The following is a 20,033-nucleotide window of genomic DNA, read 5'->3' on the forward strand; positions in this document are numbered from 1 at the left end:
ACCCCGTCTACACTCCCATTGCCATACTATCTGAACTTACCCTCACAATACCCCTGTGGGGCAGAGATATAGTTATCCCCATTTTACAGAGGTGGAGCTGAGGCACTGAGATATTATGTGACTTGCCCATGTCACACTGGAGGTCTGTGACAGAGCCACTAACTAAACACAAATCTCCATTCCAGGGCCTGACCCACAAGACCATCCTTCCAGTTCTGACTCTGCCTAGCCTATGTGCTGAGATTCCCTGATACCAGCAGCATCCTGTTGCTTGCTGCCTGCTTCATCTGTTGTAGCTTCAGTTGGAATCTATGGTGTCTGTGGCAAGCCATTGTGGTGTCATTGCTTGACATGTCCACAGCATGAAAAATATCCAAATAGTTTTGGAAGGAAGGAGAGGAGGTAACTGAAAGTATTTGATAGCATGGTGACAGAAAAAAACCTGCTGTATCAAAAGGTGCAAAGTTGCATGCACGCAAATGGACATTGAGCTGAAGGACACTAAGCCCTGGTCTACACTGGGGGTGGGGGATCCATCTAAGTTATGCAACTTCAGCTACGTGAATAATGTAACTGAAGTCGACATACTTAGATTGACTTAGTGTGGTGTCTTCACCCTGCTGAGTCGACTACTGCCGCTTCCCCATCGACTCTTCCTGCGCCTCTCATAGCGCTGCAGTATGGGAGTCTACCGAAGGGCACTCGGGTTGATTTAGTGCGTCTAGACTAGACACGATAAATCGATCCTTGCGGGATCAATCGGTGCCTGCCAATCCGGCGGGTAGTGAAGACATACCCTAAGACAGCATGCAAGCTCTGTGCATGCAATATGGGGTAGTGTGTTAGCACCTGTGTGTACAGGTCTAAGTGCTTGAAAAAGACATGCCTAGGTGTTCGGCTGCAAAAGTTTTGTGTACATCATAGATCTACTTTTTGAAAATGTGTCTTATGGTAGGGGAGAACTGTACCTTTTTAAGAGAAAATTCCTTTTAAGAAAAGTGAACCTGAAGTGTTTAAAGAGGGAAGAACATAGCGAGAGAAGAGAAGCCAACATGATGAAAATGAAGGTGAGTGGAAAAAGATGTGCTGAACAGTGTCCTGAGCACTTTGGCACAAAATAACCCCAACAATGTAATAAAATTCCAAACAAAATTGACGTGGGGTTGGGGAAACCCTGTGTGTTACATAACACAGGGACAAGTTGACTATGGTTATGATTTTTTAGAAATGTTGCTGACCAACATTTTGAGTGGGAAGTGTTTTAAAGTGGCGAGGGAGGAGGTGAAGAAAGGAACAATGGGAAGGCATGAGTACCAGGATGCAAGAACCACAGTGGCACAGACACAATTGTCTGCTGTCCAAAGACATGGTGGAGTGGATATTGCAGAGTGCAAATACACATGAAGACAGCTCAGATAGAATTCTTAAATATTAATAAAAGGTCTATCATGTTTAATAAAATTTTATTTGTAAAAAAAAATCCAATACAATTTTTTAAAAAATAGTTGTTCATTATTAGTAAGAGTTTGAGTGAAATGACAAAGTCAGATAATCTTTTAACAACCAGAGGTATGAAAGGAGATTTATTCCTATTTCTTTTATTAGCCTGACTGGGAAAACAGTTCCTTTATATTCTTCTAAAATCTGATTGAACACTTTGAATCTCCCTTAAAGAAATCAGTTGTGCTGAGCTGCCCAGCATTCTTTGTTTCCACTGCTCTGATCCTGTTAGGTTTAAAGGCGTGTTTGCTGGTCTACAGATCCGGTTATTTCCTCCTTCACAGTGGTAGGTGTTCCAGGCAAGTTCTTTGCTTCCAGGTATTCAAGTGCCCCATACATCACTATAGACACCACCAGCACAGCCATTACTATGTACAGTTTGATGTAAACATGTAAGAAGGTGTTGTATCCAAAGGCAATGACAAATCCCAATGACTCCCAGAGTCGATAATTAGCAAAGGCTGCCTCTTTGTGCTTCTCAAATAAAACCCCATAGAGTGCTGCAAAGAAAGAGATGATCTTCGTGATGGTAAGTTTGAACACATTCTATATTTCCTACAACAGCAGCTATATTTCCTTCCCTGTAAAGGTCAAATCACAGGAAAATATATGCTTATATTTTAGTCTTCTCTGTCATGCAAACTGTATCCCATGGTGTTATAAGAAGTTAAATAATACATATAACTTGGTGAATATATCCTAGTTTGGGGTGTGGGGGAGATGACTATAGGCAAGGAAGAAAGGATGTTTTCTGTTGAAAATTTAAATGAGATGGCAGGAAGTTTATTCTAGACACCAAGAGCCATGAAGCAGAAGGCTCTTACATAAAGTGATAAGAACATAAGAAGGAAGATGAGAACAGTGCTAGATGCAGTGAGGAAGTAGGATGAGGAGTAGAATGAGAAGCTTGACCTAGGTATTTATCTGGCCTGTAGTGTTTCAGTGTAAGATCAATGAGGTGGGCTGAGCCCAGTCCATAGAGTCTCAAACAGCAAAGAGGGCAGTTTTGTCTTGATGAGTGTTAAAACATTCAGTGTAAATTTGCATTTTTAGCTTGTGTTAGAGTCACAAAAATCTTTTCCTGCTGAAGTTGCTCTCAAAAAGTCAGGGTGAGCTGTGAGAGACGTTTAGCTTCCCAAAGGGGACAATCTCATCATATGGGCAGTAGAAACTTGCTAATTCATACCAATTACAAGAGGACACTTACTGGATTTTACAAATTAGTGAGTAAGCGAACAAGTGTGGTACGAAATCAAGGCTAATATGTCACCAAATGTATAGTTCATTAACCTGGATCAGTGTAGGTTAGTCCTTCATAGTATACAGTAAATGCCCTGTACTACATTTTGTAAAAGTAATGATGTTTTTAGTAACAAGAGCCTTGCTACAATGCTTTGTAGTTAATTCTGAAAAGGGGTTTTACATGGGTGAAAATTATCAGATTCTTGGATTAAGGAAGTGGGATTCGTATAAACAATATTTGCTAATATAATAGTATTTTTGAGTGTAAAGAGTTTGGATTTTAGGAAGGTTTTTTCTTGTTTGTTCAGGAGGCTTTTGTGGGTTTTGTCACAAGCAGAGCTGGGCACCTAACTCCATCAGAGGGGCAGGACTTAGGACACACTCCTCTCATTGGCATCTTCCATTGGCTAGTGTAGGCCCCTCCTAGCATGCTGGCTTTTGTGGATCCCATTCTCAGGAGCCTATCTTTCCCTATTCATTGTATAGGGAGCCTAGATGCCTAACCCAGAATTTGTGGATTCCAATGATTTTCTAGGCACCTAAAAGTTAAGTGTTGCAACACTCTGCATGGCAATGCCTAAGGCCAAATCCTTAAAGGTAATTAGGCACCTAACTGATAGATTAATGGACGAAAGCTGCCTGAATAGCTCTAAGGGTCTGAGACTACGTCTCTTTCTAAATCTGGACCCATAACTCTAACTTCTGGATTGAACATGTGCTAACAGCTGGGCATAAGTCACACAAGAACATGAGTCTGGTGTGTCATCCCAGGCCCTAACAAACGTTTGTCCATAGCATAAAACTGTTGGCACAGATTGGCAGGTCAGACCTGAGATGCCCCAGCAGCGCTATGCTTCCTTGGTGCGATGCCTGAGTCCAGCTGGCAGAAACAGCCCCTTGCTCTTAGAAGCATAAGCCTCAAGCTCATTTTTCAAATGTTTCCTTTAACTCCTTTCCCCCTCATTCTGATTAGGAATGGGCACAAACCAGGGCTGCTGAAAATAATGTGAGCTGCAGCTCTATCAGCTTTCCAGACTGATTCATATCATTTCTAAAGAGGCACGCGAGGCTGGAAAAAATTTTATTTTGCTACTCTCTACTTGGCTGGCCTGTGCTACACAATTGTTACTGAAGAGCTGCAATTATTGGCAGGAAGGCCTGTGGCAGTTGTGTTTGGTTTAGATAAGAGTGGGTATTGCTCATTCTAAAATGGAACAGATTCCATTCAAAATAACTAGGGACACACATAACCACCCAGCCACTCAAAAATATTAGAAAATATGTAGAATATGTCAAAGGATTCATTCCGTTCTAATTAATATCCTCTAGGGGGAACCCTTGATCAGTATTAGATTACATATCCATACCAGATCAAAGTGAATCTTCTCTGATGATCTCATAAGTCCTAACTGTGCACCACAACCTGGTGATCTTACTCAGTTTTTATTCAGCCTTTAATCTAAGATCTCAATGGACTTCAGTGAGGGTTTGCCAGAGTAAGAAATGCAAGATTTGTCCTTAAACTTTTATTGTAAAAGGCATGAATCTTGACTCACACTGCTGTAAATCAGGAGTAATTCCAGTGAAGGTAGTGGTGTTATACCTGTGGAAAACTGATTTAGGTGAGAGGAGACTCAGACCCATATAGGACTCCGGAACAAACTCATATAATACTGGAGATCCCATGATGTGATGCACAACTATGATGTAATAACATTGCATCTGTCCACGAAGGGGTAAGTGATGCCATGTGACCAGTGATGCCATGTGACCATGTGAAGATGCAAATTATTGTGCTGTTGTGCTAGTATTTTGTTCTACAGCACAGCTAAAGAGCAGAAGAAAAGATATATGGAGGTTGTACATGTGTGAAGAATACTTATTGTGCTTCCTGGTCAAACACTAAATGTGAACTTGGTTGAATGACTTTCCAGGAACTTAGGAAAGAAGATCGGGTGACCAGACAGCAAATGTGAAAAATTGGGATGGGGTGGGGGGGTAATAGGAGCCTATATAAGAAAAAGACCCAAAAATCGGGACTGTCCCTATAAATCAGGACATCTGGTCACCCTAAAAGAAGGTAACACCTGTACTAGGGAATAGTACATAAGAGTTGGTAACCATGCCGCTGCACCACAAGGCACATTAGCCACAATCGCTCACTCTACACCAATATGAAGAACTATCCGTTGCCAGTGACTACTCTATGGTTAGAAACTGCCATCCCTCCTCAACCTCCTTCTATGACCTTGGACGCTTCCCTCCTGTTTTTTTCTTTCTCTCTGCTATAAGGACGTGCAGCCACTTTTAAGGGAGATGCAGCCCAAGCCTCCTGTTAGTGGGCCATGGCCCCTTTAGGGCCAGGCATTCTGAAGGATGTGTTATCCAGAAGGAGCAAGTTGCGGAGCACAAGGCTTGATGGGAAAGAGGGAAGCAGGATAAAAGACAGGGCCTGGTCCTCAGTATGAGGAGACCCTGGGGATGACCTGCTGCATGTTTAAGAAAGCTGGGGAAGAAGCCTGGGAACGTTGAGCCCAAAAGGCAGGACCCCCATGGATCCGTATATTGTTCCAGGCAGGAGATGAATGAACTGTTTAATCCAGGGAGGACAGACAACTATTGATATCAGCCTTACCTCAGCAAATGCGAACCTGGATATGAGAGGTGGGGGTGATTTAGGCTTGTGCTGGATGCAGGAGAAGGATATGGCCTGGCCTGAGAGAAGAGGTGTGGACTTGTAGCCTGTGTGTGCACCTGCTGTCATCTAGGGGTCCACAGGGAGAGGGGGGTCTTCCAGAGTGGCTTAGAGGAAGCCCTGCCTTTCACTCCCCTGTATCTAAGGGGAAGACTATGTATCTTGGGAAGAGGATTATAGCCTGAGCAGGGCAAAGGCACTGTGTTTTGTTTCCTTTGGCCTATTTGGGACCATGAAAGGGTAGAGCATTTTGATTTAGCTAGAAGGTCAGTTGATTCAAACTACCCAACCAACCAGAGGGAAGGGACGCCCAGCTTCACAATCTGACATAGAATCTGGTGGGCCAGCCATGTCATACCCCCCCATCTCACCCTCAAGAGGGTCATCCAGCACCTGTAATGCTATGTTCTGTGGCACCTTATAGACTAACAGACGTTTTGGAGCATGAGCTTTCGTGGGTGAACAGCCACTTCATCGGATGCATCCGATGAAGTGGGTGTTCTCTCACAAAAGCTCATGCTCATGCTCCAAAATGTCTGTTAGTCTATAAGGTGCCACAGGATTCTTTGCTGCTTTTACAGGTCCAAACTAACACGGCTACCCCTCTGATACTTGTAATGCTATGTTAATAGCCAGATCTGAATTATAGTGGCAGTTGAAAAAAATTAAGAAATGGAGAGAAAAGAAACACATGATAAGGTAGGAGAGCACTTGTGATGGGGTATACCAGACTCTCTGAGGCCCTGCCACACCCCACCCCAGAAGAAGGCAGTGGAGAGGGGCCTCCAAACTGCCTAGAGCAGCTATGTGGGACACCACCAACAGGGCCAGCAGCCTCGTATAAGAAGACCTTCAGGGCCAGAGAGAGTTGAGTTCCTTGCTGGAGCTGTAGGAGTGTGGCTGACTGACCTACAGAACCCCGGACAGGGCAATGTCCCAGACGCCAGGGAAAGCAAGAAGAAGGTTGCTGGACTCCTTTAGGACAAGGCCTGGAGGTAAGGGTGAAGATGGCAGGGGCTGCGGGGAAGTGGCCCAGGGAATTAGAGAAGCCGTGCAACATAGATAAAGGGATATAACAGATGACTGCTATCTACAGGGTCCCTAGGTTGTGACCTGGAGTAGTGGGTGGGCCCGGGTCCCCCCCCCCACACCTCATTAGCCTCTGGGGAGAAGTGGCCTGGACATTGAGGCACTCTAGAGAGGCAACTGAACTATAGTGGCAGCTGGACAGCTGCATCCAGAAGGCCCAAGAAGAGGGCAAAGACATTGTCACCAGGGAGGCAGTATCCCAGAGCAGGAACATACTAAGGGCTTGTCTACACTGGCACTTTACAGTGCTGCAATTTCCTCGTGCTTCAATAATGTTTTATTATGCTCTCCTGTATATAAGCACAAATTATACTCCACTGGTGCCAGTGTAGACAGTGCACCAGTAGCTAAGCCCCTCATGGAGGTGGTTATTTTAGAGCGCTGGGAGAGCTCTCTCCCACTGCACTCTGCAGTGATCACACAAGCCATGTTAAAGCGCTGTGGACTAACCCTGAGAGAGAGTGCAGGCACTGGCACATGCACTCAGCCAAGGAGGTACTCAGGAGAGGTGGGTATGCCTCGTTATAGCACTTAAACCATGGCTTGCTTGTGGCAGGCTATGGAAAATCTTGCCAGCACAGGTTGGGCTATTCAGTTAGGAAGACTAAGGTTGGTGGTTGTTAGACTTTACATGTTCAAAGGCAGTCCCTCAGGCCACCGTAGTGCATGACTCGTTCTTGAGTTGTCCTGTTTTTAATCTTTAGGTTGTGTGTGCCCCCATCTTTAAAAAGAAGAACTTCCTTTATTCTCAGCAAAGTGAGGTATTGAAATATATTAATATTTAGAGTTTTAAGAACATATGCATCAACTGTTTATCTCAGATGTCAGTATTGTGACAGACTCAGGCCGGGGGATATAAGAGGGTGGTGGATGGCAGATATATCAGCCTCAGAATGAGCAGAGCCCTGTTCCCTAGATAGCCAACAAGGGCTACTCCAGGCCAATCAAGACACCTGACACCAATTTAACCAGCTAAGGTCGTTAGGCTAATGCTGGCACCTGACCTCAATTAACTGAGAAAGGGTCATTGTAGGCTGATAGGCTAATGGAGACAGCTGGAACCAATTATACTGCTTTAAAAGCTCTCCTTGCCAGTTCTTTTGAGAGGAGCCCAGGGGAGAGGAGCTGGAGGAGAGGAAGCAGTACTGAACCCTGAAGTAAGGGTGAAGCTTGGGAAAAGGGGAGCAGCCCAGGGAAGCAAAGCAGCATCAGTGGAGGAGGGAAGCCGCAAACAGCTGCTGCCATTAGGGTCCCTGGGCTGGAACCTGGAGTAGAGGGCAGGCCTGGGTTCTCCCCTTTCTTCCTCCCCTCCACATGATCTACAGAGATCCCTCTGAAAGAGGAAATAGACTTTGGTCCAGGCAGGAGACCAGGTGATACCTAAGGAGCTCTAAGGAGCAACAAAGACTGTGGGTATTCCACCTTCCCACCTCCCATACTGGCCTATGATGAAAATAGCTCAATAAGTGGTAACCTCTGCCACCATACTGGGAAAGAGAGGTCATCTCGAGCTTCTGAGGCCACTGTTATCTGCCATGAAGGTGGGACCCACAAATACAGGCTTGTAACTTTGTCACTGTATATATGCAGGCCAATGATAGCTCTATATTACAACCTGATTATTAACTTAATTACCTCTGATTTTGATTTTCCTTCTGGAATTCAATGAGCATTTCAAAGATTTATTTTGATCATCCATTAACTTGTTCAAGGATGTCCCCTCCCTCCATCTTGGCCAGGCTAATAAGCATTTTAATTAGTTTCTCATTCTAGAATGTTTTTCTGACTGAAAGGAGGGTAAGCATATTTTCTGAAGCCTGTCTTAAACCCATCACCATGTTTTATGCCTATGTACAGTAAAACAGACTGCATATAAATAAAAAAACATACAGAATAACTATATCTCAGTGAGGTTCAGTTAGCTGTCACGGGGACTTACCATTGGTTTGTGTCTGCCAGATGGCATCAGCTAGGCCCCAAAGAGCAGCGAATATGAAGAATACAGCAAGTTGGTTTGGGTGAGGTTTCCACAGCAATAGTGCTATTATACAGGCAAGGTTTGTAACTGCAGCTGTATGTTTAGGAAAGGAGGAGAAAACATAATTACTGTTATAAACTGGAAGTTTCATATTAGATATACAGTGTTTCAGAGCCTATTGCAAGCCTTCTTCAAATGCTATTGAGTAAAATAAGGTCAGTGAACCAGAAAGGGTCCAACATTTATACTCATCAGTTTAAAGTTACATGAAAACACTGCAATACTCTCTTGGTCATCAGTTAATATTGTACAATGAAACATTTTGGTAAGCAGCAAAGAATCCTGTGGCACCTTATAGACTAACAGATGTTTTGGAGCATGAGCTTTTGTGGGTGAATGCCCACTTCGTCAGATGCATGCATCTGATGAAGTGGGTATTCACCCACAAAAGCTCATGTTCCAAAACATCTGTTAGTCTATAAGGATTCTTTGCTGCTTTTACAGATCCAGACTAAAATGGCTACCCCTCTGATACTTGACATTTTGGTAAGGTTCTGTTTTCATATAGTCATCCCAGGCCATGTCCTAAATAGAGAGGAATTCTGAGCTAATGTAGATATTAACCCACAAGTTAAGACCTACCAATGGGAATAGCCAAGCCAATGTACCACCGAGTAGGTATAGGGGTCCCCAGAAGACTTTGAATCCTAATGTGATGTATGTGTCTACTGGTAGATAACTGAAAGGATGTTTCATTCTGTTTTCCATATACTGTCCTTTAAATACAGATTTTTGGTTTTTTAAGGAACCATTAAGATCATCTAGGTTGCCTGTTGAAGAGGCAGCTGCCATTTAATTGTTATGCTTTGATGGAGAATGTTAGTGAGTCACTGCATTTTGATCTTGCACTCCAAGGTCCTGATTCAAAATCCACTGAAATCAGTGGAAAGAGAGGTGGGTGGCTGGCAGCTTTGAATCAGACCCTTATAAAGACTATAATTTCTTTGTTTTCCTTAAGATAAAATGAGTTGCCAAGAGGGAGGAACACACAAAGAGCAAAAACAGTATGGCAAAAACTGAACTAGAACCTGCAAAGTTCTAAGGTTCTATATTAAAAACTCTGAATCTCTTGAGTCTAGCTTTAAAGCTACTTTAGGGAAAATTTCTTGGGCAATGCATGTGGAATCAAGCAATACGGTTTCTATTAATAAAGTGAACTGTGCTGTGGAGTTCAGGACAACTCATTGTAATAAACTTTTCTTCAAATGGTACAGAAATCTCATTTTCAGATACTGAGCTGAAAATGAAACACTTGCCTACATATTTTTCTGCCCTGGTAAATTATTTATTGGGACAGCCTTTTTTCAATGTCCACTGAAAGAAGCCCTTAAATATATCCATCACGTAAGTCTCTTCTCCTCATAGTACCCTACACACTTCTTGTCCATATGCAGCACTTCATTTATTCTAAACTGGCACACAGAGTTTTCTCTTGCTTTTATTTTCATTTTTTCTGTCCTACAAAATGCATGGCAATTAGGACACATTAGGTTTCAAAATATATCCTGCAGTTATTAGACTGCCAGTAACCCCTAGTTCACATTTCCTCCCCAGGGACCAAGCTAATACGTTGGCTCATTACTCACTGTGTTTTTAACCAAAAGTAGGCAAGGAGTTTGGCCCTGACAGAGCTATTGGTAAATTCAGATCTCATTGAAGCAAATAGCAATACTGCAATGGACTTCAACAGGATCAGGATTTTGTCTCTCGTTATTGGGCCATCTGGCATCAGTCACATTAGCTCCAAAGAACTAACAGCTCAGCCTGAGTATATAGTATCACCAAAAGCAGGGTGGGCTGAGCCTGTCAACAACGGAGAGCAGCAAAGAATCCTGTGGCACCTTATAGACTAACAGACGTTTTGGAGCATGAGCTTTCGTGGGTGAATACCCACTTCTTCAGATGCATGTAGTGGAAATTTCCAGGGGCGGGTATATATATGCTAGCAAGCAAGCTAGAGATAACGAGGTCAGTTCAATCAGGGAGGATGAGGCCCTGTTCTAGCAGTTGAGGTGTGAAAACCAAGAGAGGAGAAACTGGTTCTGTAATTGGCAAGCCATTCACAGTCTTTGTTCAATCCTGAGCTGATGGTGTCAAATTTGCAGATGAACTGAAGCTCAGCAGTTTCTCTTTGAAGTCTGGTCCTGAAGTTTTTTTGCTGCAGGATGGCCACCTTAAGGTCTGCTATAGTGTGGCCGGGGAGGTTGAAGTGCTCTCCTACAGGTTTTTGTATATTGCCATTCCTAATTTTCACACCTCAACTGCTAGAACAGGGCCTCATCCTCCCTGATTGAACTGACCTCATTATCTCTAGCTTGCTTGCTAGCATATATATACCTGCACCTGGAAATTTCCACTACATGCATCTGAGGAAGTGGGTATTCACCCACGAAAGCTCATGCTCCAAAACGTCTGTTAGTCTATAAGATGCCACAGGATTCTTTGCTGCTTTTACAGATCCAGACTAACACGGCTACCCCTCTGATACTTAACAACGGAGAGGTGCTGAAATAAGTGAATGGAATGACTTGAATATGGAGCTTAATTGAAGCTACTCTCTTCCCCAGCTCCTCTAATGAATAAAAAGTTTGCCTCCAGGTATATCTCCTTCTAACTGGTAACCTATAGCATGATGCCCCCTGCCCCATGCTCTAGTAAGGGAGCACAGGATTTGTCTTACCGGATGAGATAATTGGTCCTTCAAGCAGTCTTTACATACCTAATGCAAATAGGGCTTTTCTGCCAGTAAACTGGGAAATCTTTCCAAAGATCAGAGAGCAGAATGAATTTGCAGCTGAAAAGGAGATCATCACATAACCAACAAAATGTATCCCCAGGGCACAGGTCACATATGACTAAAGAGAAGAGAACAGACACATGGCATTATTATTCACAGACTATGACTTGCCTTTGTGGCCAAAGTCAGAGGGTCTGATTCTCAGAGCTGGTGAATAGTCATAGAGGCCATGTCTACATCTAAAATTTTGCAGCGCTGGTTGTTACAGCTGTATTAGTACAGCTGTATAGGGCCAGCGCTGCAGAGTGGCCACACTTACAGCAACCAGCGCTGCAAGTGGTGTTAGATGTGGCCACACTGCAGCGCTGTTGGGCGGCTTCAAGGGGGGTTCGGGGAACGCGAGAGCAAACCGGGAAAGGAGACCAGCTTCGCCGCGGTTTGCTCTCGCGTTCCCCGAACCACCCTGCAAACCGCAGGGAAGGAGACCTGCTTGCACGGAGGTTCGGGGAACGCGAGAGCAAACCGGGAAAGGAGACTAGCTTCGCTGCGGTTTGCTCTCGCGTTCCCCGAACCCCCCTGCAAACCGCAGGGAAGGAGACCTGCTTGCACGGGGGTTCGGGGAACGAGAGAGCAAGCTGGGGAAGGAGACCAGCTTCGCCGCGGTTTGCTCTCGCGTTCCCCGAACCACCCTGCAAACCGCAGGGAAGGAGACCTGCTTGTTCGGGGAACGAGAGAGCAAACCGGGAAAGGAGACCAGCTTCGCCGCGGTTTGCTCTCGCGTTCCCGGAACCACCCAGCAAACCTCAGGGAAGGAGACCTGCTTGCTCGGGGTTCGGGGAACGCGAGAGCAAGCCGGGGAAGGAGACCAGCTTGATTACCAGAGGCTTCCTCAGGTATGCTGCGATACCTGCTTATTCCACGGAGGTCAAGAAAAGCGCTGGTAAGTGTCTATACTTGATTACCAGCGCTGGATCACCAGCGCTGGATCCTCTACACCCGAGACAAAACGGGAGTACGGCCAGCGCTGCAAACAGGGAGTTGCAGCGCTGGTGGTGCCCTGCAGATGTGTACACCTCCTAAGTTGCAGCGCTGTAACTCCCTCACCAGCGCTGCAACTTTCTGATGTAGACAAGCCCAGAGTGTAGACATGATCAATAAAGCACAGTTATGTATCTCCACTGCCAAGTCTCTGAAATGCTGCTGTATCTGGCCTCCAGCAACATTCCCACCCCAGTTCCCAGTGAGACCTGCACTACAGTAGCAGCATTTCTTTTAAAGGAATAGGGGCTGCATTTGGCGCCCTATTTCCCCTTCAGATCAGCCCCCATGGTAGTTTGTGATGGGGTTTACAGGCCCCATGCTGAACCAGGGCAGGGAGTAGAAAATACTGGTCCTGCCCTCAACAGGTGCAGGAACAGTTTAAAGGGCCACTGGTAGCCCAGGAGAAGGTGAGAATGAGCTGGCACCAGGAAGCCAGGTTGATGCTGAGAGCTGTTCAAGGAATGACAACAGCTTTGTGAAGGCTGTGCTAGCAGCAGGGACTTGGACTCCCCACTCCCTCCTTGGGCTGAAAGCCACAAGTGAGAGAGATTGACTGACTGAACAGGACACTGAGAGACTGAGGAGAGTCTGCTAAGCCAATGACTCTGTTCCAAACTGAGGAGCTCCAGACTGGTAGGAAGTGACCTGGGGTAACATAATTTGAGGAACTCAGTAACTGGGCTGGACACTTTGAAGGAACCCCTAGTGCTCTGAGTTGGTACCTGATGGAATGGGTGGGCCCAGGTCCCCCTACCTTGCTCCCCACTCCTTTGTAGTGACTGAGGTTTGGAGGGAGCTATTGGAGCATGAGGGGGTGATTGAGGCCAGAGCCAGGATGACTAGACCAGTAGAAACTGTAAGAATATGAGCTGACCACTAGGCCATCTGGTCACTAGACCTTCTTCCTAAATAGTGGCAGAAAGGACACTCTACCCTTCCTTGGCTGGGATTGGGAGTTGAAGTCTAATCTCCATAAAAGCACAGTGCACCCCCAGAAAGGGAATGAATCTTACCTATAAAACATTCTCCCAAATGGCTATGGGATGTCACTTGATCCATTCAAGATTAGTAATGGGTACATTATCCCTCTCTGGTTATGCATGGTGCTTGAACACTAAAGTTTCAGATGAGCAGTCTAAGAAGATGTTCATCTCCTTCCCTATTTCAGATTCCTGGAAGACTTTCTGAATGTACAGCTGAGGAATAAGTCTGTTTTGTGCTGGTTTTTTGAGAATGCATGTGAAGAGGGGTGGTTTTGACTCTTCCTTATTACTTCAGGCTGTCTGTTTTTGAACATGTTGTGGAAGTAGCTAGATAATGTTTTGTAGCCAGCCAGCTTACAGATCAGCCATCAAAGCACTCAGTAGGATTCAACAGGGGGATTTAACTTCACAGCCCGAACTTAGGCTCCCTATACCAGTGGTTGTCAAATGCATTTGCTCACACCCTCCTTCTTTGTGTCTAGTAGTTTATGCCCCCTGCCTGCTACACAAGTACATATACCAGTAAAAAATCAACATGCAACTGTCACTAAATATTAAAAACAGTAAGGCATTGATTCAAACAGAGCCATTTAAGTATATAGGAAATACCAAGCAATGTCACCCTTATTTCTGCTCTGCTGCTGATGGCAACACTGCCTTCAGAGCTGGGCACCTGGCCAGCAGCTGCCACTCTCCACTCTGCCTTCAAAGCTGGGCGGCTGGAGAGCAGTGGTTGCTGGCTAGGCACCCAGTTCTGAAGGCCGCGCTGGTGCTAGCAGCAGCTCAGAAATAAGGGTGGCATGATATACCCTGAGAAGGTCTGGAGTTTTCTGAAGTTTACTGTACTAGTGACTAGTACAAAAATGCGAAAAGCATGAGCCAAGACAAATGGAAGTCTGAAGAATGACAAGACGTCATGATAGTGTTAAAGAAGAGAGAACTTGTATTTGAACGAGTGATATTTTTGGACCTGTTCCAGAACTCAGGATAAGCTAATCAGCAATTGCTCAGTGTCCTGTATTTGCAAATCTCATTTTAGAAGTTTCTAATTTTTGTTCCAATCTTATGCTGTTTCCTGTAATAGCACTGACTTCTGCCTTTTTAAAACTGCCATTGATTTATAGACATGGAAAAGAAATGTGCAATATAATTTTAGACAACTTAATAGAACTAATAGTTTAATAGCCTTAAACAAAAATGGAAGCATAATGTCTATGCAATACTTAAAAGTCAATAACATTTTAATTATCAATAATGTATTGATTCATTACTGAACAAATACAAATATTACACCTAATTCTAAGGAAATTTTTAAAAAACCTTTTGCTGTAAACTCAAAATAATTTCTTCCCAGATGTTTTTTGCTTTGATTTGGTTACTGCCAGCCTCTTGTATTTTGAAGAGCTCCGTTGGAGTTAATTCAAATAGTATGAGGCATTAATTTAGCCTTGCCAAGTATGTCGCCTGCCATTGACTATACATCATTTTACTCCATGTAATTGTCTGGTAGATGAAATAGTATTAAGCAGAAGTAAATTATAGAAAGATCAGGTATAACTAGGAACATACAGTCCCACCTTTGTATAGTCACCAGCAAGGAATGCCTGTTCAAACCCACTGTACATTGTCAGAGGGATTAGGAGACACTGTCGCTTATCTTTAAGATGCTGGAAAGTTGCTAGGAATGTGGACCAAAAGGACTGTGTCTGCATCTTTTCTGTCTCACTCTCTGCGTGGTTGGCTTTGATTTGATCCAGAAATAGAGCAATCAGCAACACAGCTATCACACCACTACCTGCAAAAACAAAACAAATGCATGAAACCAGGAAGGAATCCAAGAGAATGACAGACACTTGGTTTATTATTATTCAGACTCAGTGCTTAGTTCTGGGTCACATGTTTTGGTGGCTGAAAGACTGATTTAAATACAGCCTAGTGGCCATTACCGTCTAATTAAAAATGCCTGATCTAAGGTCCAGCCCGCAATATGCCGCTGTGCGCTTCACAAAATTCCCTCAGCTGAGGTGTGACATACATGTTATGACAGACGCAAAGTCAGCTGCACCATTACATCAGAACAATCTCTCACTTCCAAGTTATGTCAGAGGTCGTAGGGAGGCTAGCATGAAAGAGTTCCCTTTGCATCTAGCAACGGTTCCTAGCTCAACTAGGGACCATCTATGTTCAATGCCAAGATATTCATGGTTAGTAACAGTCTTCTCCAAAATACTTGAAAAAAATAAATATCAGGCTACAGGTAGAATTTTAACTTTTATTTTCGTGGATCCCACTACTGATTCCTTTTTGATTGTCATCTCAAAACAGTGCTGGTAGCTGACTTGCCTATAATAGTAGTGAATGTATGGGACATGAAAAATGATAGGCGGCAACTGCATATAGCTTGATAGATCAACTATGTGGCTGTACACCTAATATAAAAACTACAAGTAACGGAGCACATTGATAGTCAGTGCAGATGATCATATACATATAGGGACAAATTCTCCTGTCACTATAGTATCATTCCACTGAAGTCAATAGGACTGCATTAGTGTAAATTAGAACAGAATTTTGGCCTTGTATGTCTGAAGCAGCAATAGGACATCATTTCCTTCATTAAAAACTCAGGGTCTGACTAGCTTTTTGCTATACTAGTATAAATCAGGCATCACTCCATTGAAGAAAATGGAGTTATAAAGTGAGAGGAGAATCAGGCCCACTGTATGTTTACCATGCTGCACATCCATGCATTACTGTAATACTGCAGTTGTATGTGTGCATCTGCCTATCCATTAACTCAGAGCCAGATGCTTTGTGCTTTTCATATCTCCTCCCAATGCAGGGGCAGACTTACCATAAATTGCACAAAACCACTAAACTTCCTTCTTAGGTATGTCCCCTTAAGACAGTGTTTAATATTAATGTTCTCATAAAGTGATTACAGGTGTTCCGTTACCGCTGGAGTGTAGCCATTAGTGATGTGAGTTATTTTTAATTCAGTTAAGGTTTATAGCAGTGTTATGGACTTATTGCAGGGAAGTGAGGAGTGCAAGAAAAATCAAGGGATGCTTGCAGGATGAATAGTCTATAAATTCCTATAGTGAACTGAGAGCAATTGCAGGAGACTAGCACTTGTGAGGCTTATAAATATAAACTGAGAAGTCCATACTCTGGTTTTCAGACTAACCCAAAAATATCTACAAGATAGCCTAGCTATTTATCCTCCTCTCCAGCCAAGAACTGCCAAATATATAGTCATCTACTAAACTGAAGAGACATTTAAAAAATGTCTATGAACGAAATATTCAGATATTTGGTTTCTCTCAAGGTAGGAAAGTGATATATCTTTTTAAGAGTGAAAGAGAAATTGAGACTGTGTGAGGTCAGTGGAAGGCAGGATTATATTCATTTTGTATGAGTAAAGCTTAGGGGAGCACATGTTAGTAATCAGATTTAGAGTTAAAACTCACAACCCAAACCCACACTCTGCAGAAGGAGGGGGTGCTTTTTACTTCCTCCTTTTCCCCATTAATTAAGCATGGCAGATTTGAGGTTTTGCCAGATTACACTCCCTTCCATTGGTGTATTACACATTTAGTGTTATAGCTCCACACAGATTGCATATATTGGTAGAAAACATAAAACCATGTGAAAAGGTGAAAGGTGACATATGTGTCTGTCCAAAACCTCTCCCCTTTAACCAGAGGGGAAGATTTTTATCTACCCAGTTTGGAGTCAGCTGCATTATAAGCTTTACTCACTGCTATAAAATGTCGCTGAGTGACATGAGTGTTCTTTGTCTTGAGGACTGGATTCCAATTAAAGTTGTTTCATTGGCTGCATTAGTTCTAATTTAAAAGTGCACATTGAGGGGAGAAAAGGGTGTGAAAAGAGATATGAACAGAGTTAGGTGTGTTTCCTCAGAGCAGAGGATGGTGTGCTGCATTATCCTTTTCCCTTTGTCAGCAGCTAGATCCTGACTTCAGATCTAGGAAAACACTACATTGGCAAAATGCAGCCACACTAAGGTGGGCAGACTGTAATGCACTCTTTATTCCATATAATGGGCTTTTGGTCACAAGTAGACAGACAAAATAGTCACTTGAGAACTGTACCAGCTCTGGGCCCAACTCTACTCCACTAACTTGGCCAGTGGAAGGAACCTATGAGCAGCTTTCACATACTCCATCCAGTGCAGGTGTGGGAGAGGGGGTAGTACATACGATACCAATATACTGGTATCATAGTGGTGCTGCAATGGGGTCTATTCCAGAGGGTAGAACGGAAGCTGTTAATTCTCCCCCTCTGCCTGGAGGAAGAATCATTTATGCCTATCCCTGAGTGTTGTGGGGATGGACCAGCTGTAAGGAATTTGGGGTGTATCTAGACTATGTTAAAAGGATTTATTTAAAGTGTTAGCTAACATGTTTTAACTATTTCAAAACCCTAGTGTAGACAGGACAAATTGTATTTTATAGGTTTTCTCCTAGGATTCACTTGAATCAGCTAAAATATGTTAAAGATACAACTTGCCCTGTCTACACTGGGGTTTTAATAAATTTTCCAAAAGGATCCATTATTATTAATTTGTAGTATTGACATATTCTGACCTCCTGCAGAAGACAGGCCAATGAGCTCCATGCAATAACTTCTGCATCAAGCCCATAGCTTGTGGCTGAGCTAGAGCTTATCTTTTAGGAAGACGGCCAGTCTTAATTTAAAGACTTCACATGATGAGTCTACCACATCCCTAGGTTTTAAAATAAGTGAGTGAACACTTAAGAAAACTCCTTTTATCCTAGTTTAGGCACATCCAAGAAGACAGACATTCAATCTTGGGTTGAGGCTGAATCTGCCAGTAAGATTCAGGGAGGTAGGATCTGTAATGAGTCATCTTTGAACCTGATGTGGGCTCTCAGAGCCTCCATGTCACTCAACCAGGGCTCAGCCAATCCACAGGTGCAGGTCTCACCAGGTGATCCCAAATCCAGGGATACAGGGTCCCACTGAGAGCAGCTACTTCAGTCTGCTCAACATTGCTACTCCACTGGGGTATCATCTGCTGCTTGGTGGCACTGACAGACTGCTCCTGCCCCAGCCTCTACTTGCTCCTGTTCAATTACAGTCCCACCTCCAGCCTGTGCTTGTCCTTGCCTCTGCTTTAGTCTTGTTTCAACCCCATTCTTGATTCTGGCTCCTGTCCCCAGCCCAACCACTAGGCTTGACTGCTGCTGCTCCAACCACTACCCAGTTTCTGACAGGATCTCTAGGAAGAGGCTGGGGGTTCCTCTGTGGGGGTTGTCTGAAGTGAGCCACATTTTAAACCTTTCTTTTGGACATTGGTTGAAAGCCATATTTTATGGGGCTCTCTTTAGCCGAAGTAGACTGGTCCAAGCAGGAGAGGATTGTGTATGCCTAAATGTCTAAACTCTACCTTAACTGTAATTTTCATTCTAAGTAAAAATGTAAATATAAAGGATGTCCTGCTGCTTTAAGAACTAAAGAAATATAGAGTTGCACAAAGCAGCTAGGGCTTCTCAAAAGGAAACTGGTTGCAGCTCAGGAGAAAAGGGCTTTCCTTTTTTGTCAGCTCAAATTGGAGGAGGAAGCTGGAAACAGGCTCTGCAAGATCATTTTTTTATTTCATTTGCATGTTTGTTTGAGACCGCTAGAAGCACGTACCAGTGTAGACACCCAACAGGATATAGATTAAGGTCTTGCTTGGCCCACTTGATGCAGTGGTGTTAGTTGTAGCATTTGTCATGCAGTCATATGCTCCACAGCACATCAGGTCTTCTGAGACTTCCGCTACTTCAGTAACAATGAAAACAAAGGCAGAACATGAGGGAGGTCAGATAAGCACAGTTCAAGGCAATAAGTAGAAATGGATCCAACACAGGTTGAACATAAATCCAAACTTCCCCAAAATTCAGCAATATTTTAGTTTAGCCATTTATAAAGAGGAGACCAGCTACAGAGTTTGGATCCTGAGTGGTGCAGCTCCAAAGTTTGGAACTGTTCTTAGCTGGGGCTCTGGTTCACACCATTCTTTATCAGTAAACCCTGTGGGGGAGGGGCATGCTTCCAAGGCCTGAAGTCACCTTGAGTAAACTTCAGAAAGGTTGATGGTTCAGTTCAGCCCTCAAAAGGCTTTTTTTACTTTTTATTGAAGCTTCATTTGAATTACTTGGGTCTGCAAAGCTGGGCTGGAAATCTGAAGAACACGCTTCACTACCCGATTTCCATCTGGGTCACAGAAACCACAGGAATTGCTTTCCTTGAGATATTGCACTTTAGCACATCCATGAAAATGAAATGAAAGTTAAATGAGCTTTCCTGAACTGCAACAACAACAACAAAAAAATCAGTGCACGTTCTGGGTAAATCAATAAAAGTTCTTAGTTTGTTCAAACCGGTCCTCCCACCTCATAGTGTGTATTTCCAGTGCAACAGTAGCTCCAGTGAGAGTACTGAATAAGTGGTTATCTGTAGAAATGGTCCTAAATCAGTAATCACAGATCTGAGCTCATCCTCACTTTGTGAGTGTTCGAAGTTCAGATAAGTATCTGGATCTCAGATTTTTTTAAATGGGCCTAATTTGTTATCCTAGGTCAAACCAAAACCCCTTGTTTGGACTAGCCCTAACCTGGGGGTGTACAAAATCCAGATCTAGATCTAAATTCTTCACCTGGGATCCACTGCAGATTA

General features: G+C 43.7%; 1 protein-coding gene across 8 annotated transcripts in view; it reads right to left on the bottom strand.

Annotated features, from left to right (window-relative positions):
• The window catches only part of UNC93A (unc-93 homolog A), a 37,814-nt gene that overhangs the window by 2,898 nt on the left and 14,883 nt on the right, over positions 1 to 20,033 (bottom strand). For 5 of the 8 annotated variants that reach the window (XM_030556752.1, XM_030556751.1, XM_030556756.1 and 2 more), the window contains 5 exons: positions 19,008 to 19,136; positions 14,903 to 15,120; positions 11,284 to 11,419; positions 8,466 to 8,597; positions 1,447 to 2,000 (listed from right to left, as the gene is read on the bottom strand). In XM_030556752.1, the coding sequence (XP_030412612.1) occupies positions 1,735 to 2,000; positions 8,466 to 8,597; positions 11,284 to 11,419; positions 14,903 to 15,120; positions 19,008 to 19,136 (881 nt within the window). In that variant the 3' untranslated portion in view covers positions 1,447 to 1,734. Of the gene's footprint in view, positions 1 to 1,446; positions 2,001 to 8,465; positions 8,598 to 11,283; positions 11,420 to 14,902; positions 15,121 to 19,007; positions 19,137 to 20,033 lie in introns of those variants that run through there. The other 3 variants (XM_030556755.1, XM_030556758.1, XM_030556757.1) reach the window with 3 other exon arrangements.

This window comes from Gopherus evgoodei, chromosome 3 (genome assembly GCF_007399415.2).
Source record: "Gopherus evgoodei ecotype Sinaloan lineage chromosome 3, rGopEvg1_v1.p, whole genome shotgun sequence".
NCBI classification, from domain to species: domain Eukaryota; kingdom Metazoa; phylum Chordata; order Testudines; family Testudinidae; genus Gopherus; species Gopherus evgoodei.